The 27,951-nt window shown below is 40.9% G+C and overlaps 2 protein-coding genes across 3 annotated transcripts in view; both read left to right on the top strand.

Annotated features, from left to right (window-relative positions):
- Positions 1–999: 999 nt before the first annotated feature.
- Positions 1,000–6,675, top strand: LOC109627840 (kelch repeat and BTB domain-containing protein 11). The gene is made up of 2 exons (XM_020084658.2): positions 1,000–1,922; positions 3,049–6,675. Exon 2 carries the CDS (start codon positions 3,126–3,128, stop codon positions 5,028–5,030), a length of 1,905 nt encoding a protein of 634 aa, XP_019940217.2. The 5' UTR covers positions 1,000–1,922; positions 3,049–3,125; the 3' UTR covers positions 5,031–6,675.
- Positions 6,676–7,856: 1,181 nt separating this feature from the next.
- The window catches only part of LOC109627887 (AT-rich interactive domain-containing protein 1B-like), a 204,397-nt gene continuing 184,302 nt past the window's right edge, over positions 7,857–27,951 (top strand). The window contains exons 1-2 of one of the 2 annotated variants that reach the window (XM_069536161.1): positions 7,857–8,140; positions 12,541–12,705. The gene's annotated coding sequence lies outside the window, so the exon portion shown is untranslated. Of the gene's footprint in view, positions 8,141–12,526; positions 12,706–27,951 lie in introns of those variants that run through there. The other variant, XM_069536160.1, reaches the window with a different exon arrangement.

Below are 27,951 nucleotides of genomic sequence, written 5' to 3'. Positions count from 1 at the left end.
ATGATGCTCGCGCCCACTCTCGCACAACCAGGTTTCACTATCATGTCGGTTCTAACAAAAATAGACGAGATGACTCTTATGGTCGGAGTTTTTACCAACTTGAATTTAAGATAATGTTTAACTCCTGTAGTTGAATAGTGTCTTGTATTTATTAACTAGAAGTAGAACATGGCAACACCTCAGTTTCGGTGTAAGTAAGTAACTGGGTTATCAGTGTCTGGCTGGGTGTTGTCATTGCTCACATATCAAGACAGTGCTGTGCCGCGAAGTCCTTTTGTTTTCCCTTTGACCCTGATGTTTCCATGGAGACACTCACATCCTGTGTGTGTGTTTGTGTATGTGGGTGGGTGTGTGTGTGTCCGTCAGTCCTCCGCGAGTCTTTGTTCTCAGAATATCTGGCATTAAACCCTCCCAGCTGAACACCGTCTAATCTCACAGGGCCGATAGTTGTGTGATGCCCTCGTGCCGGCTCTCGTCTATTTTTGTATTTGAAGGCCAGTTGTTAAGACGCCGCAGAATCTCCAGGGAGGAGAGGTTGTGGACCCCTGGATTTACAAAAAAGAAAATTGTGCTCCTGCAGCTGCTGCTCTTTGATGATGCTCCTTGTCACATTGAACCCAGATAGAAATAGTGTTGCATCATCAGCAAAAGGAAAATGTGACCTGTGGCAGGGTTAAAACTGTATTTATTTATTACCTCCACCAAGGAGCTAATGTTCTCATCAGTGTGTTTGTTTGATTATTCAAAAACTACTGGATGGATTAACATATTACACGATGGAAGGCTGTGGTATGGCTCAAGGAAGAACCCATTACTTTTTGGTGTGGATCCGGATCAGATGTGGATCCAGGTGGGTTTTTTGTTGATTTCTCAAAAATGTTCAGGGTACTGATATTTATGAGTGTGTGGAATTTGGTGCAGAACCAATTAAAAAAATCCGGATCTAGTTTATTTAAATGTGGTTTCATGAGAACAATCACTCGAACATAAAGTCATGCACACACAGGTGGAGTCCTCTGGAACATTTATGTATTTCTTTAAATAGAGTCATTGCAACATTAAATCCACATGTGAAGGTTTAAGGACGGCTGCATCATATTATAACATATATCCAACCAATATCGATGTAATATTCCAACGGGCGATAGATCTTATTGGGTTATTGTAAGTGTTTGATAGCACTTTTTGTGAGTGTTATGTTGCTGTACCAGTGTGTGCACAGGCATGAGAGGAGGGAGGGGTGTCCCATATATTTAAATCCCCATGCAGACCCACCCTCCTGCTGCCACGCATCGTGGTACCCAGCTCAGGGATGATGCGTAAAGGAATGTCGCATCTCATGGATGCGTCCAGAGCGCGCGCACACGACAGATGGAGCCTCGTGCTTTTCTGAGTGTAGGGTTAATACCGACTGGAGGGGGCGTGGCTTAGATCAATAATAACCGCCTCACTGTAGTGAACTGTAAAAAGAGAGAGAGAGAGGGAGAGAGGAGGAGAAGAGAGAGAGATGAGAGAGGAATCAGTGGGAACTCGCCACACAGACACTGAATGTGCTCAGCAGCGTCACATCGGAGGAGATCACCGATCAGAAGGAGGTGCGACCTGGAATGACTGGTTGATCGTCCCCTCCGTCCTCCCTGCCTCCTCCTCCACCTCCTCCTCCTCCTCTTTCTCCTGCTGCCGCCGCCCGAGTACGGATCTCAGTGCAGGTCGGGAGCGGACAGAACCACCGGTCCGGAGGCTGCGCCGTCTGGAGAAAAAGCGGGGATCGGAGAGGAACAAAGCGGCTGGAAATTGTGGGGTGAAGTGATCCAGTGGAGCCACAGGAGAGTGAGGCTGCTTCATCAGGACTTACGTAACTGAGCTGTGAGGAGGGACTGGCAGCAGAGACAGACACTGCTGCTGTTTAATCACAACCGCAGGTAGGACACATTCAACTGGGGCTGGTCGTATATCATTATATAGAGATTAGAATGAGGTGAGAACGCCTCATGCTCCCTCAGGACTCAGGACTGGGTGAACTGGTTCATCATGCTTTCATGGACACAGTCACGGTGGAATGTCTCACAGTAGTTATTGATCCAACTCAATCGTCTCTTTCTCTTCATGTTAGAGATTAATTCCTCCATCAGCGCAACACCCTGTGCGCATGCGCCCTGAACGTCTCCAGATTACCACGAATAACGGACAGACAGTGTTGCACATACGTCCAGCACTTTAAGATCAAAGCTACATGTAGGAGTGGCTTTGATTTCATGTGCGAACTGCAGATGTTGCATCTAAAATCCGCCATGAATAGATTGACATGATGCCACATTACTAGAGTGGTGAGTCGTAGAGCAAACCTGGCAACAGCAGGAGAGCAAAGTAATATTTTCCTTAAAAATTCACTGGGTCCGACCTGTTTTTACTAGAGAAATAGCGCCCCTCAGAGATCTAAGGCCATTTTATTTATAAAGCACATTTCATACACAGAGGTAGATTCAAGGTGCTGTACATTAAAAACAGCACAGAGACAAAATGAAAAGAGAAATCAATTAAAAAGCAGATAGCACAGAAAGGGTCAAAGAAATTCCAAGGATAAAATCTGTGAAGGAGTAATATAATAAAATAATTCAAATAAAATGATTAAAAAACACAATGATGGTATAATAAAGGAATCTTAAACATTGTAAAATACTGTAGTTAAAGGCACTAAAAGTTTTCAGTCTGGAGTTAAAAGTGCATAGTGACTTAAAGCTGCTCCTCCATGTTTACACTGGGCCACCAGCAGACCACACCCCAGTGATCCCAGGGGTCTGATATGTTATATTTAGGGGCAGCTCCATTTAAAAAGAGCAGTTAAACTTTGAATTCAATCCCGTGTCTGTCTTTTTAGATTTGCTTCAAACTCTTGCAGATGAATTTTGGATGAGTTGTAAGTCCCTGATTGTCTTTTTAGGAAATCCTGTTAAAAGCCCTCTTTGGTCATCAGTTCTACTGGAAATTAAAGTCTGAATCTTTTTTCTTGCTCTGGTAAAATCCTCTCCTTGTTTTCCCTCCTTGTAGGTGAAGAGAGACGTTTTTCTATCCACTCATCATGATCTGCGAAGACACAGTCTCCTGTCACCAGTGAGGACGTCAACATGAATGAGGGCCACAGGCAAGGCGGAGGGGCCATCACCGTGGAGGCCGACGTCATCCTCCACGTTGCAAACCCGGACCTCGTTGCGCCCACCAACAGAGATGGGAGTTTATGTCCAGGTTACGTCGAGAGATTCCTGCCGGAGGAGAAGGACTCCAGCCTTCCTCCAGTGTTTGAGAAGGAGTACCTGTTGGATGGGAGGCTGATGGAGAATAATCATATCGATCATCAGAAAGGCAACGGCTCATACGACTCCAGAGCTGATCAGTACCATCTCTCCAATGTTAAGGCGGCTCTGGATCTCCCCCTTCATACTGACTCTGTGTCCAATCATGTTTCTGATACGCAGCAAAACTGTACAAGCAGTGAAATGTACAACGGTGCCAGAGCTAAAGTGTCTTACGATGCAGGCTCCCCTGCGTGCTCGTCTAGTCAAGGCAAAGAGGAAACTGATCAGTCAGGGCTAAAATCAAACCTTGATCAGCAAGCTGAAAATACCTCAGCTAAAAAAGAGCCTGATCTAGTCATCGAAGTTAGCGGGCAGACAATCAGTGCTCACAAATCTGTCCTTGCAGAGAAGAGCGACTACTTTAAGGCACGGCTGTCACGAGATATCCTGAAAGTGAAGGGGATGAGCTACAAGACGTTGTCTACATTGATAGACTACATTTACACTTCCAAGGTGAATGTGAGCAAGGACAATGTCGTGGACGTTATCACAGGCGCTAAAATCCTCCAGATCCCCTGCGCTGTCCAGGCTGCCATGGACTCCATGTCGGAACAAATCACCGCAGAGAACTGCTATGAGATTCTTACCATTGCCAAAAAGCAGCGGCTGAACGAACTGAAGGAGACGGCCTATGGCTACATGAGCGACAATTTCCTCAAGATCCTCAAAGACCCCTCCGTGTACGGGCGTCTGACTGGATCGGAGCGGGACCTGATTCTGAGGAAGAGAATGGAAGGGAGGAAGACGCTGATGGTCGCAGAGATAAACGATGTTTTTGATCGAGTTGGGAGCAGGCCGCCGAGTCGTTGCGGTAGCCGACCACAGAGCCCCTTGTCGGTGGGGTCTTTGGAGGAGAACCATATGATTTACTTCTTTAATGAAACGGCGAATGACTGGAGACCTTTGACGGCGATGCCTGAGGACTTAAACACTAAAGGGTGTGGGATGTGCACCTTGTACAACTACCTGTTTGTGGCAGGCGGGATCAAGGGCTACGGTGACAAAGGCAAAGTGTCGGACAAAGTCTTCTGTTACAACCCCATAACCAACCGCTGGGCTGAGGTCAGACCTCTGAACCAGGCTCGAGCCCAGCTCAAGCTCGTGTCCATGGACGGCCACTTGTACGCCATCGGCGGGGAATGTTTGTTTACAGTGGAAAAATATGACCCTCGCATGGACCGCTGGACTACTGTGGCCCCTTTGCCCAAGGGCGCCTTTGCCGTGGCCCATGAAGCCACCACCTGCAGTGGAGAACTCTACGTCTCAGGGGGCTCCCTCTTCTACCGCCTCGTCAAGTACGACCCCAAGAGGGACGAGTGGCAGGAGTGCCCCTTCAACAACAGCAGAAAGAAGTCCACAGACATGGTGGCGTTCAAGAGCTTCATCTACCGCTTCGACGTCAACCGCGAGCAGGGCATCACCGTCTTCAAGTACAACACCATAGTGAAAATGTGGCACGACTGTGCATCTCAGAGGCCCGGGAGCCACTTACCGTTCAGGTGCGCCGTCATCGGGAACTGCATCTACTGCGTGAACAAATCCCAGACGCTTCAGTTCGTAGTGGAGGAGGAGGGCGGCTACTTTGTGGAGGAGGCACTGAGGGCACCTCTAGAGGCGAAGGGCATTCTTTTTCCTTTTGTGCTCACGTTGCCAGAGAAGCCTGAAAAAGTGACATAGTGTGTGTGCTCATGTGTGCGTGTCATCCAGAATAAGACATTATACCTGGCAAAACTAGAATAAGCAGAAGACATTATATACACTCTTCAGTGTCAGCTTCTGTCCTGTGTCTCTATGGCTGCTTTGCAATGGAATGTGTGTGTTTGCATGGCAATTTAACAGGTTTACGCCTTAAAAGGAAACATTTTATTTGTCAGTGTTGAATGACTGAATGAAACCACATTTGTTTCTGACTGTAGATAATGACATCATGAAAGTGACTGTAGATTATTTTGTGTATTTCCTGTGTTAGGTTTGTTTTGGTGCAATTTAGAATAGACTTAGAACATATTAACTAGTTTACTGGTGACTTTGGTAACAAAAAGTTGTTTTGCTGGAGATTTTATTATTATAAAAAAAAGATGGAAGCAGTTGTAAGTGTGCTTTATGAATGATGTAAAGCAGGTTCTATGCAAATGAAACCGAATATAAGGACGGTCTGCTGTTGTGATATTTCATGGTTACTAGGAGCGGATTTGACTGGAACGAGTATGATGTTGCTCAAACTCTAATCTGCATTGCCTTTTATTCATCCTGTGACATATTCTCACATTAGAATGAGTGAAAAAACAAGAAACTGCTGTATTCATCTTCTAAACCACAGAAATATTCCTCCTGGTGAAGCATTTATTCACCTGTCATGACTTCAGGCGACGTTCACACAAAACAAATTTGTATTTCATCTCCTTCAAGTTAAAGCTTTAGATTTTTGCATCACAAATCAGAAACTGAAAAAGTACACGTATTCTTCTTATAGTGCCTCTTCCTGGGTGTAACAGTTCTTGCTTTTAGCACATTTGCCAAAGATGAACAAGAATTCTTTAAGGCTATAACAAACCTTCATAAATCAAACCCACAAACAGCATAATGTATTTTCACCTCTTTTTTTCCCCATTAGGTTCGTAACAAAGAAAGCACTTCTCGCCATGGTCGAGTCAAAAAGTAAAACAACAGTAGTTTGACTGGAGAAGTAAGATGTTTGCTGCTAACTGACACTTCTCTGGAAGGTTCTGGAGAAGTCGCTAGAACTCCACAGAGCTGCTATGACCTTCCCTGTATGACTTTCAGCAGCAGAACCCTGTTCACCTGGGTCCATCCCTTCAGGCCCAACATCAAATCCGACCACTGTGCTGCAGGGTCCCAGCCCCTTGCTGCCTCCCCTAAAGGCGTCCTGGTCATATGAAACTAATGAACCATGTTCTTCTTACATCGGTGTACGTGAATGCCAGTTTTTGCTCTTAACAGTCCTTGCTTTGCAATAATGCAGTGGGAGTTTTGTATGGAGGCTAACGCTGAATTATTCCTTGAACAAATAGCTTTTGATAATATTTGTAGAAGTGTATCCATGCAGTCAATGTGACGCAGACAAAATGGATGTGGTTTTGTATTTTTTTTGGCTGGCTGGCTGGCGTCTGTATTTTGTTGATTTTTTTGGTTTTGTTAGGATTTGGTAGTTTTGGATCTGCTGCTGTGATGGACAGTAAAGTGATGCTGAGGCTTCCTGTTCATGGCGTACGTACAGAGTGAGCTGACCAATAAGCTGTTGGATAATGTACATCGGTCAGAGTTAAGTGCTACAAATAAAATATCTTGTGTCTGAAAATCACCCATGGGCCTCTGAGTGTGTTTTCAACAAGATGCTTTGTTTTGGTTTGTTAAGCCTTTCACACGTGGAATCGACCTGACATCTAGTGGGCTTGGCATCTAACTGCAACCAGAACATTTAGGAGCTAGAATGTATAAGATAGATAGATTGACTGCTACACCAAATAACACAGAGACAAAGATATAAGTCTCCTAAACATGCCTGATTATTTTCATTCAGAGTCATGAATTTCAATCAAATTGATGAAAATGTCAAAAATAGGGTAATAGAAATCCTTTTGTGCAGATCCTTTTGTCTGGATCTGCCAAAAAACGTCATAAATTACTTATTGGCCTGTGTCCCATTCCTCAACATAATTTCAATAAAATAAACATAATTTCCTTGGCAGAGAGAACTAAGATGCCTGTTTTTCCTCACCAATAATGTAGGGTGATTGTTGTAATATGCACAGTATTCTATGCCAGTAAGATGTGTGGGTTAAGCCATTGTGGACATTGTTATGGAAAATGTAGATTTTAATCTGTGTTATTTTATGCAACACACTTAGTGCAGCTGCCTGTGAAATGGTTTTGTTGGAGCGATCATGCAAAATACTCTTTAGCTAAATCTATCAACATGTAACACAAAGGTGATTACTCATTTAAATCTGTTGTTCTCTAATGACATTAAGAGTTCATTCCCACAACAAGGACCTTGTATTGAGACACAGTTAAGAGGTTTGGTTAATGTGTCTTTTCTTGCAAATAATTGTTTATTGTTTGTTGTAATATCAGTATCAGCTAATATGAAAATCTTTCGGTCGGCTCCATGAGTTTCGACCAATGTGTTGGCCAAAAACACAAATCCTTCAAATCCAAATGAAGCATTTGATCATGATGTTTTTATTATTAGCTGTTCCAGTTATATGTGTTTAAATTGTTAACAGATGACACATGTCTGTGATAGAAGTGGCGACACTAGCCCTGTCTCACAGTTATGAACTTGGTATCATATGAGGCTCCTTGAAATGATGACTTGCTGATCTCATATTTTTGAGATGAATTATGATAAAACCTTCTCATGACTCCAATTTTGAGGGAGTACCTTTCAAAACTCTACCATGCAAAAATAAACTCAGATAGTTCATAATGCGTTGTAGTGAAAACAAAGGTTTATCTATTGGAAATCAAACAATGTGCAAAGTGGAAGCATTTAAATATAAGTGGGGTGTGGATTGCAGGTGAATACTGATTCTAACAATGACACATGTAGCCTGCATGTTGACAGCTATGTAGAAGGGTCAAGTGAATGAGGAGTGTTATCTTCTGCTAAACAGCGACCTCGGGTGGCAGATCCAAGGTATTGGCACCATCACGTTTCCCCTTCATTTCCCAAGATTCTCCTGGGTGTGTTTCCTCTATTACATCATCACTAGGTGACCTGGCTGATGGGATCACACGCCGGAAACAACACACACGCCTCCATGGTGAGTTTACATGTGTTTCACTGAGAGAACACAACATAGTAACACAGCTCAGATGCACTCATATCAGTTAAACAGCAACTTGAGATTGAAATCAACACTATAGACTTCAGAGGAAAATTGTGATTTGAAATTGTTTATTTGCTTCAAGAAGTCAACTTATTGAGATGTCATAGTTGGAAAACTACAAAAGCCTCACAACACATTTCATTTACACCAAGGCTTCACTACTTTAAGCACATATAGTCACTTATATAGTTCTGTTTTCTTACTTTGTAAGAAATGTAAACTCAAGGGCAATATGGCTCAAATACTGTATCAATTAAACCTCACGCTCACATTGTCAGGCATGTCAGTGTTTTCTAAAGGGACAGTGGAGGCATTGTTCTACTCCACTAAAGGAAGTCACACATTAGAGAGCAAGCGACCGTCTCAATGTCTTAACAGAGACAACCTGTGCAGAAACCTGATGGGAAATACATTTCGTCTCCTGCCAACAGCTTCAAGACAACAACACAAAACACTCATAAACTACTCACGTTAACAATCCCCTATTCTGCTCCATGATTTGCTTTCATTTTGTTCTTGCTGTTGGGTAGCAGACCCTCAGCAAATGCAATTTAGTAGAATTTAAATATAGTTGGTAACTTGTCAGCTGGCATGTCAACATGTTTTATTTTTTATCATTAATCTAAAAATGTAAGTGATTAGACAAGAATCGGTTTCCTCCTCTACAGCGATAAGAGAAGGAGGAATGGGACAGAAAACTGAAGGAGGCTGAGACTGTATTGGACAGTGAGGCTAAATTAAATGGTGGAAATATATATGTTCTACTATTTGAGCAGTGTCTACACTTAATCTTAAAGTATAGATTATAGTTAAATAACAGTAAAAGTCATTTTACCAAATGTCTGAACTCGTTCAATGTTACTAGGTATTGAAGCTGAAAATCAGCCTGTGCATCAAATCATAATTTCACACCTACACTTAGCGATGATATATTCTCAGTCTGTTTAAGACTCCTTATCTTTCCTGACATTTACATTAAACCATAGATTTAAATCCACATCACGCTTGCTGTAATATTCTACCTAGGTTGGAGAACAGCTTTACAAATCCCACCTCATCATGTTTCTGCAGGGATACGATACAAGATCTAAAAACAAACAAACCGTAAAATACAACCGTGAAAGGGCCTTAAAGAATACACTGTAAAAACTGCAACTTATATTTTTTGAGGATAAACCTAGTCTGTTGTAAAACCTCAAAACATTATTTCAAGTAAAGTTTTATACATACAAATTGTAATTAGATGCTTTTATCAGTTTCAAGTTGGAATAGTTTAATTATTACATTCAGGACTAATTATTAAAATTTGAATAATAACAATAATCATTTCTGGAATTGATATCTACAGGTACCGAAGGTCACTTTACAGAGTTGGGAAAAAATAAAATAAAAATAGAACAAACCAAGGACAGATATGATGGTAGTGATCTTGTGCCTTTGTAAACAAGTGGGTGTCTTGAACTGCCTGACTGAATGCTCTATCGCCATAGGTTTATTTTAGTCACATTAAGAATTCCTCAGAAACCCTTTTTAATCTAATGTTAAAAAGTTACATGATGGAGGCTGTTCTTTATCCCATTTTTGCTCATCATATGACAGTCACCATACCACCACCAGCTCAATAAGAGTCGATGGGACACATCTTTGACTTCAGGTGTATCCTTGGTATTTGAGGCTGAACTCAAGCTCCAACTCAAGCACAGCCAGACACTTGTCCTCAAGTCGGGGTTATTGTGGTGTTGACTGGGGAACTCTGCTTCCGTGCTGCAGCAGGTCGTCTTCGTGTTTGGCTGCATTCATCCCTCCAGTGTTCTTGTCCCAAAATGCAGGCTGGATTGTGGGACCTTTTGAAACACTGGTATTCTTTTTGTCCATGCAAGAGCTTAATTTTATGTTTTTTAAATCTCTAAAACTAAAAACGTGTTTCTAACGTTGTCATTATGGGTTATTTGGTGTAGACTGAGGACCAAAATGGCAAATTTTAATTTGCAAGAAAATCTGCAATATAATTATGTGTGCAAAAAGGGAAGGGGGGTAAATATATTCTAAATCCACTGTAAATTGGCTTGTTGCCTTGAACAATTTTGAATATGACAGGGTTTTACCCTAGGGTGTACCCTAGCATATTTTCACACTGCAAATAGATTTTTCTTCACTCTACTTTTGTTTGTTTTTTATCATTAAAAATCTGCTTCATGTCTTTTCATAGACTGCACTGGTTTCCCCACCAACCTTATCATTGTTTTGTGAGGTTTATCTACGCAGTAAGAGTTGGGTACGCCAAATTTATGAATTGCATTCATTTAGTCACTAATCCAATACAGCAACACCACACACTGCTGCCTAAATATATTACAGTCTGAATAGCTGCTGCAGAAATGAACTGTTTATTTCAGTGTTCTCATACTGACTTGTTTCACATTGTGCTGCTGTTGTGCTGCTCACTTACTATTAGCTTATTCCCTCTTTCACCACTGGAGAGCAGTATGAGTTTGATGTAAAGAATCGATGAGCCACAGCTGCACCCTCCTCTATCTGTTCCACATGAGTTCATACAGATTGTATAGCATCATATACCAGATTAGTATGGTCCATAGCTGGCACACGTGTTGGCTGGGTCAAATGACGGTGTAAGTCTTTGTTATTTCACTGATAATGACAGAACTGAGGATTGGTTTTCTAATTCCAGTCTATCAAACAATGCACCATGCCATAACCCACATTAAAGTATCTTACTTTTACTTAATTTGCCAATCTCTATTTTTGAGCGATCCAATTTTTTAATTAAAAGCATAGATTTATCCACGCTCTACATTGTGATGAATGTCAGCTGTGGAGTCTGAACATTTGACATTGTGCCTGTCATTTAACTCCGTCAGGTTTAAATAAAAACGAAACCATATGCAATTTAATTAATGATTTCAATCGAGCGGTGCACTCGCAGGTCTCGGTGAAGAAGAAAGAAAACATTGCGCTCGCTAATTGCTCCTGCGAGTTGTCACAACAATTCATAAACCTAACTCTGCCTGTTGCCATGGCGCTCCGATGATTGACAGCCCCTGACGTTTGTTTCAACCTGTTCCTCTGAAGGTCTTGTGGGATGGCTCACTCACACAAGGAGCGCACTTCTCTGTTTACCATTTCCCAAACTACCAAAATAGCTTTCAGTTATTTTAGAGATGTTACATGGAAACATATAGAAACCAATCCCAGGTGCAAGGTACGTGCTTTTTGCAAGTATTGATATAATAAGCAACATATCACAGCTGCCTGGCCCTGATCCATGTAGCTCATCAGTTAGCATTAGCCAATATCACCTGGTGGTGTTTATGTTTACACCTGAGGCTGAGTTGCAATAAAAACCTTCTAAATAGGATTCTTTAGTCAAGAAGCTAGTTTTTTTTAGCAGCAACCTGACAAAGCCTGAGAGAACTGCAATGTTGGGTTGATGTTTGAAAAGCATACAAGGGAAAATTGTGCAAAAACTAACTTGCATGGTATAAATGTGCATGCCTTTGCGTTTGTGTGTGTTGTATATACAGTAATAAGCAACATGTCATAGCATGTTTAGCCAAGCAGCTTCTAACTGCTGTGGCTAGCATTAGCTTGTTTTTATATCTGTGGCCTGAATTGCTCAAAAGAATCTTGGTTTGAGTTTTGACTTTATTTGTCACAATTAAGAAGCCATTGGTTTAACTTAGTGTCCCCACGCTAACTGCAGTAGTTGCTAACTTAGACAATGTGATGAAGCCCTATGTAACGTTAGCTTGGTCCCAAAAACAAGCATGAATGTGAAAATTGTAGGTGCCACTGAACTTAGCACAGTTTAGCTTTCTTACTGAATCATGTCACAACTAAAGAAGATAATATGCATAAATGTGCATTTATTTAATATACTATTTTACACTATTGGGTCAAGTTAGTAACACCAGGCTAACTACAGTAGCTGCTAACTAATGAAGCTTGAGAAAATGTAACATTTCCAAAAGTAGTGAGAAAATAACATAGAGGAAGCTGCTGAATTTAGCAAAGTGTATCTTTCTTATTGAAGCTCACAAATACATAGCTAAGTTAAGTGGGCTAGAATGTGCAGGTGCAATGTATCACAGCTGTCTAGCATGTTTACCTCAGCAGCTAAAGTAGTTAGCATTAGTTTGGCTAATCTTGTGTTCACACTTGACACCTGTGTGTTAAGCCACAGGGAACTTTAATTTGGTTCCCTGAACAGAAAGCTAATTTTATACTGTATATTTCATAGACTGTCATACGTTGTCTTAATATTGGCTGAATAAAGGTTTTAACAATGTTTTATTTCTGACAATCGGTTTGCGGAGGTTGGAGCTGTGAGGATCTGCTGTCCCGTTCTTCCAGCGGTGATGGCGTTTGCAATGGGTCAATGTGGTGAACCAGACTGGCTTGTCATACCAGGACAGTTTCTCCATCAGCTGTTGTTGCACAGACGTCCACCAAGATCTTGTATCATGGGGCCTTCTTTGGAGGTAAGCAGCTAGTCCCTGTGCTGCAGTTGTCTTTAGTTTTCTTTCAGAATACTAATTATGTTTGCTTAATTGGTTTTACTCATTAAAATGGGGAGCTTGTTAAATCTTTTCCCCTTGTTTTCACCTAGAGCCAAATTTAGCTAACAAGGTCTGTCTGAATCTGAACTACTTTGTTTAAAAAATGAGGCGTTAATGGTTTAGGCTTTCAGAGAGCACTGTCAACTGATCTAACATCTTGAAAGCATGAAGATGAAATTTAAAATGACTTACAGCTTCTCATGTGATAAGCTGCTGGAATGTTTTTTTTTGTGCTCTGCCGCTGAATAGCTTTGAGCTGCTTCTTTTCACGAAAATGGCAAAGAGATGTAAAAAAAAAATGACATTTTGTTTTAATTTCCAGTTGATTATCTGTGACTATGTGCTAAAACAGCAAACCTGCACCCCCTTTAGAGAAGGAGTGAAAAACGTGAAAGGCTGGAAATTAGAATAACCAGAGAAAAGTATGGCCTGGGGAGAAGCATCATGTAATGTGCTTTTCCGTATCCACCCCACACTCTCTCACTTTTACCATTTGAATATACACAGAATTATTTACACCTTCAAGGCAACTTGACTGAACTGCACATCAGTCAATTAGTAAATCAGAAATTTTCTGTGATTCCAGTTTAGCGTGGAGTCCTTGGCTCCCTCTGGTCCCCCCCTTTTAGTCTCCCATCCTGACAGTGACAAATTACTACTCTGCTTGGCGAGATTGAAAATTAAAAGCATTTAAAGTTGCTCATGCATTTATGCTAATGAGAAATTCAGATATGATTTGCATGCCAAAGAGGCTAGTCTGAGAACTCATCAGTGCCCCCACCACCTCGAGCCTTGCATTTCTTTAGGCTCTGTTTTTTTTTCCCTTTATATGTGAGCAAAGAAGAAAATGCAGTGTGTAAACAGTCTCTAAATGTGACATATTTTATGGCTGCGTGTCAGTACATACAAGAAATTGTGTTATTGCCTCCAAGAATGTATTTGTACAGTGTTTATGGTGCAACGTAACATTGGCATCCCCCCATAACCACTCAGGCAAATTGGGTCAGTGTGACTAGCATTGTCACATCACAACACAGGAAGGAGCAAATACCATGAACATTATGTTGCTGCTCTCGCTGTCATGCATTTAAGAGGAACTATTAAATACAGGACGTATTTACTAGTCTAACAGTGGAAAGGCAAAATTTAAATAATGAGATTTATTGTCTGGGCATAAGCTCCTAAAGTCTAATATTAAAATGTTTGTTTGTATGAAAAGGGCTTTGTTTCATGATAAACACGGGAAGAACACTTTGGAGCCTCAGTATTAAAACCAGTTGTTTTCCATTAAGCTCCATTCACGTCTTCCTCTCAAAATATCACAGTGCACACTTCTTTAAATTTGTTTATTCCACTGTTACTAAATGATTGTAACCTTGGAAACGCAATGCTTTAATGAAGGTGGAAAATGAAATGGGACTTTAATTTGTTTCAGTGTTCATCGGTGAGGTGAAATGGATTAGCTGTGATTGAGGTGTGAGATGAGGAAGGGAAGCGCTGACATGACACTTGTATTTGTCATCATGTCATTTCAAGGAGGATGCTGCAGCAATTATGAATATGGGTACACAGCAATTAAAAACGGTAGTATTCATTAATAATTTTTTTTTATTTTCACTGGCCTCTGAAATGATTGCCACTGCGCACAGGATTTCCAATTATGCTGCTTAATTAGAAATGTCAATATTAAGAAATAATTAAACCTGGGAATATATTAAGGTTGTCAGAAATGCTTAAAAAGTTATGACCATCACTCACATGATGTTTTCTCTAATGCACTTTGCAATGATTTGTAAATTAAAGATGAGACTTTGATCAATGTGTCTGGAAAACTTAACTGGATATTAGTAAGTTACATGATCACCTATATTTTTTAAGAGAAACTGCTATTATTAGCATGGGAATGAAAAGTATATGTACAAGAACATATATCTTATTTATTAAATTATATATGTAAAATGTGAAAGTGTGAATACTGTTTCAAATGGCAGTGTGAGACCACAACAGTTTACTGCAGATAGTTAAATTAGAACAAAATAAATGTGTGAGTGTGTATAAGAGGTTCTGCTTCTAGTTATGATGTGATTTGTGGTTCGGGTTATAAATTGGTCAGGGTTAATATCAATAGTTTAAAGTGTTCTGTAGACATAAAAAAAAATTTCCAGTTTCAAATTTGATCAAGATATTGGATAACATATCTAATTTAAAACCATTTTACAAAAAAAATGTTTTTAAATGAGGTTATTGATTAACCTCCTATGATTGACAAAGGAATGTTATTCCACAGTTGTTGAGCCCTTAGAATGTTTGATTGATTGTGTCATTTAATAAGCTTTTTTTTTTTTTACATCTGTGTTTGTGTCATTCTTTCAAACTTAGTGAACTGAATTAATCTCATAAACTAAAATGATCCTTTTTCTTAAAATAATACAATGAGTTCTACTGTATGTGCATCATAGCCTTACAGAATAAATAAATCTCATTGGTGCATTTGTATTTGCTTACCACCCTAATCTCAGACGCTCGGAGCAGTATTTGTGAACATGGGCAGCATTCTATTACAAAAGCTCAAAAACATAAAAACACTGAAATGTTATCAGAAGATGAAAGCCAGACAATCTCCAACCAAATGATTATGTCTGATGGTGAAATTCTTCTAATCACGCATTTCCAAGACTTTTTTCTATTACTGTCCCATTCACTTCCTGTGGAGATGTGTCCCTTTCTCTTGTCCCTTAATATTAAAAGCGTCAAGAAAACCTTGACTTTCTTGTTTTTTTATCCTGAGAGACAAACCCATTTTGAACTGCCTGTGATCATAGGAATACATTTTCATTCAAATAGAGATCTCACAGGTAGCTGTGTATTGATACTAGTGGATTTAAGGCAGACTAATAATCAAGTAGAGCCATCACCTGTTGACTGTAGCTGAGGCACACTGAAAGAAAGACTTGAAAGCATTTGTACCTCAAAGCGATGGCAGCCTCTAATGATAGGATCGGTTTTGGCACAGCACGTCGGCCATGTTTCCCTCAAAGCCTAGTGTGACAGTTCTTTAATTGGACTGGTCCGTTCCCTCAGTGCTGTAAAATGTTATTAGCCAGCATAGCTCGACTATGGTGTAATTATTCCACAATGTACTGTAATAAAATCAAGCAAGACAAAGATGATCTCATGGAATTCTGTACATCCATACATGAGCACAGGCCATTTCATGTTCATTTGGACTTTAATATTCATGTCTGAGGTGCACTGAATCACTTTAAACCAAGTGCTAACTTAGCGCTTATGCATCTAAGAGAAGGAGGAGCTGAGACTCCATCAGAGGATAATTGTTCAAACCATGTTAGTGTTCAGGTCAACTTAAAAAAAATATTGTTGTAGTGTAAGAACATAATTTCATCACCATCCAGCCACTGTAAATAGAAAACTGAGCTCCACGAGAGGTTGCATCCTTGACCTTTATACATTTCACATCCCGCTCTTTCTGTCTCTTCCTTGTTCTTGTTTTCCCTCTCCTGAATGAAAGAGTAAAAAGACCCTTGTGAACTAAAGCCTATATCAGCTAGATGAGAGAAGAGAGAGTCTATGTGTGTGCGAATGTGCGTCTGTATGTGTGTGTGTCTCCTCTAGCCTGCGGCTGCAGATTAGCCGTGAGAGCCAGAGGATCGCCCCCGCTCTCTGACAAATGAGAAAAGCCACAGTGGCCCTGGCCAAAGTGACAGGCCAAATGGAAGCAATTCCTCCCGAGGCGGGGGAGAGCAGCTGTGACCAGGGCCTGCTACGCCTTTCTAGACAGGACTTTTTGTGTGTGTGTGTGTGTGTGTTTGTGTATTGGCTGTAGAGACTTAACCCACGAGACAATTGGCATTTCTCTTCTGGCGGTCCCCATGAAGCGGTTTGTGTCGCTGACCTATGGGGAACCCCAACAGTCACAGATGACTGTACACCTTTACCTGTGTGGGATTTTGCCATGTTTGTTTGTTTTATCCTCCTCCATTCTGCCCTGCTCTCTGCTGGACATATTTGTGAACATTGCTTGCTGACTTTTTTATATATTAACTTGAGCCAAGGTAATGGGCCTTTGGACAAAGGGTCTCCACATGGTTGTGGGATCGCTCCCAGAGGCCACTGGATGTGTGAGTAATTAACACTGAGCCTGATAGATTAAATAGTACCCTGCTGAGATCGACTCTGTCTGCAGCTATTGGTATACTGACCTGCTAGCAGCAAGACACTGTCAGGGGGCGAGGATGGAAAGAGTGGCAAAGAGAACAACGGGGACGTAGAGAAATGTAGAGAGTTCCCAGACCACACAAATAAAAATGAATATAGTGGACGTAAAGTGTTGAAGCGAATAGGCCTAAAAAATGAGGATAAGAAGAAGGATAGCTCAGGGACGGAGACTATTCCCACTAGTGTGTAGTATTTTGCCTCCAGTTCAGTCAGGCTGTCTGTCAAGAGATATATCCAAATCCTTGTCTCCGTGCTGTCTTTCCTTCTCGTCTTTAAATCTGTTTGTTCTCCCCTCGCTCTCTCTTCTATCACCCAGGGCCAAGTGGATCAGGCTTCACTTCAACACAGCCATCATAATTACTCCACGCTGCAAGAATCAATTACAGCTAAGCACCATTGTTTCTAGAATGGAGCTAAACATTAAAGTTTAAAAATTCCAAATTATTAAAAAGTCATGCTCTCAGGGACACATACAGAATATTTACTGTTAACAAATAACTTAATAACTTCACTCCAAATTATTAATTCATGGCTCACATTGGCTCAGCATGCCGTGTCTGATGGTTAATTTCTCTGCCTTTATACATTGTTAAATATGCATTACTTCTTGACTATTCCATATGAGCAAATCAGAAAATCTGAGCTGCAGTTTTGTCTGTTGACATACTGATATAAATATTCCAACATGAACTAGTTTTTTGTTCATAGCTTGGGAAATGCACTTTCGTCCTTGCATTACACTGACTAGTGCAGTGGCCGTTCAAAACTTGCTTCTTTGATTGGCCTGTGGTAACGCTGGTTGCAGCTTTCTTTTTGAAACTGTAAAATAACCTGCAGTAATTGCAACGCAAGTAAAACCTGGTCGATCCGCAGAACCCTGAAGCTGCCGCTGCTGCACAAAGAGCTGTTCACCTGTTTATTCAAAGTTAGCTGAAGCTTGACACAGTATGCAACCCTGATTTGGAGATACAGTTGTTATTGTTGTAAATGCACCCATAGTCCTGGGTATGCTGTTGTCATGGACGTGCTGTTATTGTGATCGACAGCGTCACTTGCGTTGAGTCCCAGCCGCTCCTGCTATAGAGCGGTGGCGACCTGTTAATTCAAACTTTATCAGTATTTAACAAATCACATGTCCAAATCACTCCAAATTTAACACTGCACTTCCTTGGGCCCTTAACAATTATTCACATTCCAAGTGTTGGTAAGAGGGACGGTTCTCGACATACGCGAGCCAGAGACAGGAATTATTTGATGGATGTGGTCTGGTTGGCATATCTCGGTACATCTGATCACTTTTACTTAGAGGAATGCTGAGTGTTTAAGCAAAATATCCTTGAGTTGGCCGTGTTTGACTCATGTTTGAGCTAATGACAGGGTTCTGATTAGGGCAGCAATCATGGATCATGTTTTTTTTTTTGCTGTATCAGTCTCCTGCTGGGTGCTAACTGTTTGCTAACTAATCAGTCATGCCACTTGAATTTGATGAAGAAAATTATTTTCATGAAGAAAATTATTTTCATGAAGAAAAGATGGTAAACCCTGCAAGAGTATCGTTGGACTGTAGATTCAGCACATTTAGGTGCAGTTGAAGTAACCATAAAGAGATTTTCTAAAATAGAAAATCCTTTTTTGTTCGGTTTATTTGCTCACATAAAAACGATATCCCAGATCGTTGTGGATTTCTTGGTTTGGTGCAGATTAGCACAGTATAGAGGCCATATTCACATCTTAAGCCAATCGTTACTGACAGCACTTCTTATTCATTTCCTCTGTGTATGCATACAGAATATTACCAGTGGGATTTATTTCCTTATTGGTGTTTTATGCACAATTCAAGTTGTTGAGCTTCTTTGAGATTAATGCTATTGCTGAATTGTTGTAATAGCCAGTGTGGCAACCTGCAAACATTTTCCATCACAGGTTACACAGTATAGTCAGTGAAATGCAAATACCACTTTATATAGCCTTGTCTGTTTACAGGAGGTATGAATGGAACTAAATGGGCTGCAGGATGATTGAGAACAAGGAAATTGAAGGTACTTGCTCTTTTAGCTTCTTCCAGCTGAGTGAGCCCAAAACAATGTGGCACAACCTGAAATAGTTCGCAGCTTTGGGAAAAAAAAAAGTCCCCAGGCGCTGTAAATTGGCTCTCAGAAGAGAGGAAAAGAAACAATTGCCCTTTACCTCTGAGGTTGCATGTCATCTCTCTGAAACTCACTGCTGGGCAGATTAAGGTCAAGTAGACCCTCTCCTCCTTTTTTCCCCCTCTCCTCTGAAGGAAGCAGAGAGAGGGCGAATAAAATGATGACAGGGAGGCACTGAGAGAGAGTGAGCGAGGGTAGAAACTCAAGATTTCGGTCTTTGAAAGAGGTTTTACACTCATCCCTGGTGGTTTTCCTCTCTCACTCTAAGAACTGTGTTGATAATGGCTGCTTGTCAAGGCGGATGAGCCCACCTGCTTTTTGTAACTCTGTCCTGCTGCTTCAGCTCCTAGCCTCGACATAAATATGAAAGAAACACAACTGGGGGTTAGTAGTGATCCTGCATCGTGCTTGTCAGCTGATGTAGCAGTAAAGCATACAATATTATATGAGAGAGCACACATTTGACTGATTATTAACCAAACTGAACAGGGGTATTTAATTAAAGGAAAATTCCTCAAATAAAGGTCCATTAACATCATAATGTCCAACTAACGATATGATTCAGTGCTACAGTGATATTGAAATATTAGATGTATAAACAATAAATAAGTTGCAGTTGGGTTTTAAAATTGACTGTCAAATCAAAAAAAGTATAATGCAACAGTATATTAACAGTGTTTATTGTCCCTCTTATAAACACCCTTCATTATACTGGAGGGGTTATAATAAATTCTCTAATTTAGAATAATCTTTTGTCATGTCAAGAAAAATATAAAGTACATACAGAAAACACCCTGTCACTTTTTTTTAAAACTTTTCCCAGACTCACTTCTCACCATCTATTGTCCTTTCTCTTGTCTGTCCAAGTGTTGTCACATGAGATGATTTACAGGGCTGTTAAACCAGTTCTGTAAAGGTTAGAAAAGCTGTGCCAGTTAAGATAGAAATGCTCAGTCAACATTTTACAATTCTAAATAATTTATGGGTTAGGTCCATGTTCAGATAGAATAGTGTCTGGGTCCAAACAAGGACCGTGGTCTGCCTACCTCTGTTGTAGGCCAACTGAAATACAGTAGGTTACCCTCCTGAACCTGCTGATCTCACATCATCGAGATAATGTAGACTACTTTCTGCTAACACCATATTATGTCATTAGGTTCTTGCTCATCACAGATGATAAATCAGTGAAACTCAAGTGGCAAGCCTGCCAATTGTAATTACCGAATCATTTGACACACAATTAAGTCTTTTGTTTCAATGGATTGTCCTGTCAATCAGAAGAGAGCGCCTGCACGTTCGGTAATATGCGAGTAAATGGCATAACATTTTGCTATCCATGTCAAAGGCACAGTCACCAAGTCTGCCGGCAATTAGGAGCTATAATGTGCTGAGTTGAGCACAGCAATAAAATAGGCAGCAATTTCTTCTGCTCCTGTTGAAATTATGCTTATCAGGTACCTCGCCTCACAGAGGTGAAGGGTCGACCCGATCAGGCAGGCAGCATTTCTCCACATAATTGAGAGAAGTTTGGATTTAATTGTATAATTAATCTTTTTGAATTAAGTTACACAGAAGTCCGACCCCTAAATTAGGCAGTCTGGAATATTTTAAATTGCCTTAATGTGAAATCTGGCTCTGGAATTCACTTTGGTCTCTTCTGACGGTATGAGGTAAGTTTTTAGGCCTGATGAACATGGCATGCTGTAATAACCTGTTAGCAGTTCTTATCACGTTGTTCCTGCATATGATTCATTTCCTCAAAAAGTAATTGCATTTTCAAAAGGAGGCTTGTTGCATTATATAGCTTTCTATGGGTCTGTGAAAATATATAGATGGAATTTATGGTGTTGCCCATCCAACTGAATTTGCATGGAAAAAAGTCTGTGTTTTGTTAGGGCTTATTTATCTAATTTATTCTTTGTGCATTACTCTGACCTAATCTATTCTGAATGCAGTCGAGATCTATATCTGATCAATCTTCTGCCCTCTAAAATCATTCATAAGGTCTGGCACATCTGGTGCTCTTGCTCCAACAGTCCTTACAGCTTCCATGAACATCTGGCCAGTGGATGGTCAGCTCTCCTACAATTTTCTGTTTGCATTTAATAAGATTTCCTCTGTGAGCCAAGTTAATTAACTCATTTTAGGTTTATTCTGAAATTATCATAGTTGTCCTGATGGATCAGATGACAAACTGGTTATTGTGGTGGTCGTCTGTATCAAAGTCTAAGGTTTACATCTGTAAACTAGAATGGAGATCAGTTACACCAAACTTCACACACCCATGGATATAAGTCTGCTAAATATGCTTGATTTTTCTCATCAAGATCAATAAAAATGTCCTCTTGGTGAATATGTAAAAACAAATCTTGTTAAAGTTTACAGTTCCACGCCAAATCAAATGAAACCAACCAACAAACAAATGGACAGGGTCGGAAACATAACCTCCTTGGCGAAGGTAATTAGCACCAGGCACATGTGGTATTGATGGAGTAAAGTGATGCATATAATCGTTGTGTGTGTGAATAGCCTCAGTAGAGTTAGTCCAGTCCAGACTGTTTCCACTGCACCTGAGAATCCATCAGATTCTTTGTTCTAATGTGGAATCTTATTATCTCATGAATGTCTGGTATTGACTTTACAACTCGCATGCTGAAAAGTCTAACCCAAGAAAAAAATGAATGGACTACTGCTAAAACAATCAGTTGATTAATTCCTGAATTCACAACAATTTGGATAGCAAATCAATGTATCTGTTTACCATCATAAACCACTAAAGGTTGATGAAATAAATGTATATGTTTTAATTGTCCAATTGACTCCCCAGAAACGGTATTGATATGTGTGTATTATATTAGTATAATTAAATAAATTGGACTGAATTTAAGCAATTAATGTCTTAGGGTTTAAGACATTTCAAAGATTAAAATATTAATCAGTAAATCAAGAAATTAATTGGCAGACTAATATCATCAATAAACAAATTAAGAACAACCCAGGGTTCCCTTTTAATGGTAGAAATGTGCAGATTTAGCAGCTTTAACTTGGATTCCTTTATTCACAGGGATATTGGATTGCATAGCACGAGAGTACTTTGGTGTCTGTGTTGTGGTACAACCTTGTCATCAATCCAAAAGCTCAAACTCCGTCTCTAAACAAGTGAGTGCACCTCACAGTATCTCAGCCAGATAATCTTTGTTTCAAGTCACAGTTAAAGAGTGCCTCTCACCATAGTGTCTCTCTCAGCAGACTTTGCAGAGATTAGAGACACTTGAATGGAGATTGGTTTGGGAGAGAGAAGCCAGTTGAGGGTGTCACACGGGAGGGGATGAAAAGTATCAATGAACTGACAATAATCTGACGTGTTGATAACGCTAATGTGAGCAGAACCAGTTTAGATCGTCATGTAACAGTGCTCCTGGTATAAATATAAATTAAGGGTACAATACTGGTATGTGTCAAAATAAAAATCTGCTAAGCTTCTAGTGCACATTGTTTAGTGTTTAGCTTGCTGCAGATATTATCTGTATATTTTTAGCAACTGTTCGGTTGACTCAACTCTAATGACATTTCTATTTACTGCAGCGTAGAGATGAGAATGCACGTCCCATAGCCTACTGCCTAGAAAGTGGGATGCCCCAGGGGTATTTGCCTGCATAATTCTGTTCTTAACACAACGACCTTACTCTGCTGCTGTTGTCAGATTTAGTAACAGCAGATGCTTGAGAGGAGCTGGTAGGAAAAAGTCTCCTTTAGCTTGTTCGAATGCCAACTGTGTGTATGAGCTTTCAAGGGGCCCTCTTTTATGTCCGTGACGTATGACTGTTTCTGTGTATACTGCATCTCATAGAGAGATACGCAACCCCAGCACAACGCTGCTGTCACCCAGAATACAGATGGAGGATCTGCCCTTGTGCACTTTCGCTGAAGTGCATACTTGCATAGATGGCTCTATTCTGCACTGGTGTGTGTGTGTGTGTGTGTTTGTGTTGTGTACTTCCTGCAAGTGGGGAGACGTTCAGCTGCGCTAGTAGAGTATTCTGGAGTGTGATTATTTTTAGTGTCTCGGTTTTTCTCTGTCCCCTTCTCTCTCAGTTGAGACAATCATCCCTGCAATAAAGGCATTTCTGATTCGTGGCAGAATGACTAAAGGGGTCAGAGATGTGGATTTGCTGCGAGAAAATTCATTTTTTTGGTCAAGAAGAGGCGTACCTTCCTGTCCAGCGAACATAAGGACAGCATTGTTGTATGGGAAAGTCTACAATCCTGACCACTGAGACATAGAAACATTTAACCTTGATGCACCCACGATTTTTCTTTCTCTGCAAAAAAACATTGCAATATACTGTTGTGAAAATGACTCTGGCTGCTTTTTTTAGGACTTCTGTGCTTTATTTGGCTTCTTCGTCTTTTCCCAATCTGTCTTTGATTGTTCAGGGAAATCTTGTGAAATGCAAATGGAGTCATACAGAATGTAATTGCTGCTGTTTGATGATTATGAGGGAGAACAAATGATGTCCCAACACCGGGGTCAGGTAGGGTTTAATTAGAAGAGGCACAATCAGTGTCACTCTACTCTTGTGCTCTGCTGTTCCCGTTTCCTTCCTGGTCCTGTGCCAGCTCTATCTCCAAGAGATTTTCAAGAAAATGGGTTGTTACTGCTGTGAAAAGAGAGAGAGAGGGGGCAGAAATTAATGCTGCTAAGTTCTTTTGTTCACAATCGGGCTGTTTTGGAAATGGAGCCCCGTAAGAAGCATTGGCCTGTCGGCAGATAGAGGTGGGGGTTAATGAACAGAGCAGAATGGAAATGGTCACTGTGCTTCTGAAAACATTGGCCCATTGTGAGAAGAGGCTTGAGATGGGCAGGGGTCCAGATTAACTTTATACATGGGCTGCACCGGTGCGCCTAACTTTTTCATTTAGCTTCAATTTGATATGTTCGAATGTTTATTCAGTTCAGGATATTTCATTATGGTATACCAATTTCGCCACGATATTAAATAGATTCTCAGAGAGCTAAAGCTAAACAAGGGAACTTAGTGAATCAGTGCATTTTTTAAAATATTAAAGTAGGACTGTCACAATAACACATTTTGTTGGTTGATATTTTGCCACAGAAATGATTGTGCTAAATGATATTATTGTCATCATTGTGAAAATATTTTAAACCACTGGCATAATGATAATATAATAGCATAATCATGAAAGTAAATTACTTAACCCTAACCCAATTCTAAAGAATATTCAGTCTGAATCAGAATTAAGAATATTAAAATATCCTCAATTAATAAAACATAAACTACACACAACCAAAAACAATAAATAAAATGGACTCTCTGGATCTGTTAACAAAAATTGCCCTTGAATAAATATTAAACATTTGCCCCAGAATATATGTTATCAGCTCAGTAAACTGGATGGTTATGATTTCAATGAGCTTTTAAGTTTCTGTTGTATTAGGTTCGTATTACAGTAGTTCACTTACGAGTGTGTGTGTCTGTGTGTGTCTGCTTGTCACATTTTCATTGTGTTCAAATACACTGCTTCTGCTATGATTCTGAAACAGCAGTGCTTATCGTTTGGTATTAGCGGTCGCTGAAACCCTGTATTCACCCTTTTTGTCGCTGTAGTTCGACATTTACCAGCCTGTTCACATCCACTCTCATCTCTGCTTCACTGTCAGTGTGTCAGCAAGTGAGTTGGAGGGGGGGCAGCCTGTGTGTGTGAACTCCGCAGAGGAGATGAAGAAGTGGCACGACTCGCTAAAATATAAAGAGACAAATATTAGGTGCACTGGTGCGATCGAGGGTTTAACTAAACTCACAGTGAAACCTTCACTGAGCATATTATTAGGAACACTGATTAGTTTCTCGCCTTGATCTTGAAGCAACCTCCGTTCTTCATTGGTTATACAAGGTGGAAACCGTCCTCTAAGATTATACAACTTGTTGACATTTGCAGATTTGTCAGCTGCAAATTCATCAGCACTCGTGTTATATTACATCCAACAAGTGTTCTCTTGGATTCAGATCTGGTGACTGGGGAGGCCACGGAAAAACACTCAACTCACTGTCATGAAACCAGATTGAGACGACATTTGTTTAATGACATGGTGCATTATCATGCTGGGAGTAGTCATTAGAAAATGGTAAATTGTGGCCATTCATTCTGTTGATGCCAAATTGTGACCCAACCATCTGTGTCCTTCAGCAGAAATTCAGGATCACCAGACAAGGATATGTTTTCCTGTCTTCAAATGTCCGGTGTCTGTGAGTCTGTGTCCACTACAGCCTTAGATTGCTGTTGTTGACAGACCCAGTGTGGTCTGTTGCTGTTGAAACTCATCTGCCTCACGGTACGACATACTTTTGTGTTCACCACACTTCTAAAGTGGTCATCCATTTCTGTAGATTTTCTGACAGCTCCAACTAGTCTGGGCATTCTCTTCTGACCTCTCTCCTCAACAAGGTGTTTCTATAAAAAGACCTGTTGCTCACTGATGTTTTTGTACCAAACTCTAGAAACAGCAGATAAGCAGTTCCAAGAAAACTCGAGCCAACTCATGTGACACCAACAATCAGGCCACATTCAAACATATTCTAAAGCTTCTGACCTGGATTAGCATGATTTTATTCTTTGCAATGCTGCCACATGATAAGCTGATTGGGTAATTGCAGGAATGCAGGAATACAGGTGACCCTAATAAAGTGCTTGGTGATTGTTACGCTAACCTCAGCTCCAGAACAAATCATCTACCTTGCCTTTCACCAAGATCATAAATTGTTGTTAAGCAGGAATATATGTTGTGCAACTGAGCAGATTACTCAAACAAGGAGACCAGATTGGCCAGATGAGTGAGACCAGCCAAGGAGACTAACTGTGGCCAACATTCCTGATTATCAGATCAGCGCTCCAAAAACATAAATTCCATCTCGTCAATAGATAATTAAGAGGGATAATTGGCTGGCTGCGCTCCGGGCAGACAAGCAGTGCTGGTAAAGTTCCATCCCTTACCTCAGCATTACAAACACACACACACACACACACAAAGCAGAGACATCTTTCCACTGAAGGATGCTGCTACATCTGATGTAATGATGTAAATCGGAAAGCTGGTAGTACTATAGTCTTTCTGTGATCCAATTGGATTTGAGCAGGTCTTGTAAATGTTTGTGTGCTGTATTATGCACTGAACATTTTGAGTATCCTCCATGCAGATTATCTTTTGAGATCTTTTATGGACCAGTCAGCTGTTCCTCATTAGAATCGTTTCCATCTGTCCTCTGTTGTTTTTCAAGCCACTTCGAAGGATTATCTTACTTGGAAACTAAAGGCCAATTTTACAAGGCCATCACCTCACCCTATCCAAGAGCAGAAGTTTTTTTTTTTACTCTTAACCATCTTGCTCACAGCTATTCATCCCTGTTAGATCCATGAGTGTCTGTGAGGCACAGGCCAACAGATTTAACCGGACAGGGCTAGAGATTTAAAACATTGACCCGCCCGGACTCAACAGCTGTGTGCTAATCCATTCCATTGCTCTGTCCGTCCTCCTCCTTTTTTCTGCTCTGGTGAATAGCACGGTCCTTAATGTGTGAGATCAAGAGGAAAATAAGGCTCTCCAAATGGAATCAAATCACACAGAGAGGCTGCAGCAAAAGGCCTCGGCAGCATTAGGACCAGAGTAAGACAGAGCAATTGGACTGTAATTCCTTTTCCAGCTATTAGGCCGTCACAGCTTGCCGTACACTCGTTTGCTCCGTTCGCTTCTCGTCTCTCTCCCCCAACCAACCAGTCTTTGATTAATTCATTAATTCACAAACAGAGGCTGAATCACATCTCAGCACTCGGTCGACTCAAATTGGATGCAGGCTAACAATCAGTCCCTCCCACCCCAGACTGATCTGACACATAGAAAATACAGCATTACTGAGTAAATAGATCTTTGTCCATTCACCCTGATAATTTGTTGCATTTTCATGTTTTATTTATGCTCACAGAAACTGCCTGTTCTCGTATATCACAAACCCAACGAGGCAAGGCGGGTAGGGGTGTATTGATTTGGGTTGACTGTGCACCCCTCCACTCATCCCTACTCCTGCAGCCCCTGCTACGCCCTTTGCAGTTTGTATTCATCTCAAGCTTTTAGCCCTCTAGCCCTTGTGGATTGGCTCTCATTCAATGGTCCCTCTTCTTGGCTCACGCAAGGCCCAATCCCATTCCCATGCATTCAATATTCCCATTATAAGCTCATTAGTCTAGTCATTGTTTTGGGCTCATTAATAGGATATCCATCGCCTTAGACACCTCTGAATTACCATGTCACAGTGTGGCCTCTTTCAGAGCATCAACAGTGGGTGGATTTACAGAGTTGTGCGATTGTGTGCGTCCGTGTGCATCTTGCACTTGTGTGTGTGCCATGTCGACCTTGAGTTTGCTGACATGCCAGCCCCTCTAGAAAACCTGCTGACACACTTCATGTAGATACACATGCACCCACACATACACACACTGAAGTCCTGCCTCCTCAGAGTTGGTTCCCCGCCCACTCGCTCCCAGAGGCTTGTCCGTCAGTGATGCAGGAGACAGCAGAGCGAGCAGACGGGGGAGGGCTGGGGCTGGATCAGAGATTTTAACATGCGAAGCAGGTCCTCCTTGTGCGTACGTATTGATCCTCAGAGGGCTCCCAGGCCCCCTTTTCCTTTGTTTCCCCGGCAGTGGAGGCCATTCATCACCGAGGCCATGACTGGAGAGCTCAAACAGCCGTCTCTGTCAGAAAATGGGC

The sequence above is a fragment of the Paralichthys olivaceus genome, chromosome 12 (assembly GCF_024713975.1).
Source record: "Paralichthys olivaceus isolate ysfri-2021 chromosome 12, ASM2471397v2, whole genome shotgun sequence".
Classification (NCBI taxonomy): domain Eukaryota; kingdom Metazoa; phylum Chordata; class Actinopteri; order Pleuronectiformes; family Paralichthyidae; genus Paralichthys; species Paralichthys olivaceus.
Note: the sequence above shows the minus strand (reverse complement) of the source record. Positions and strands in the feature narration are given on the sequence as shown.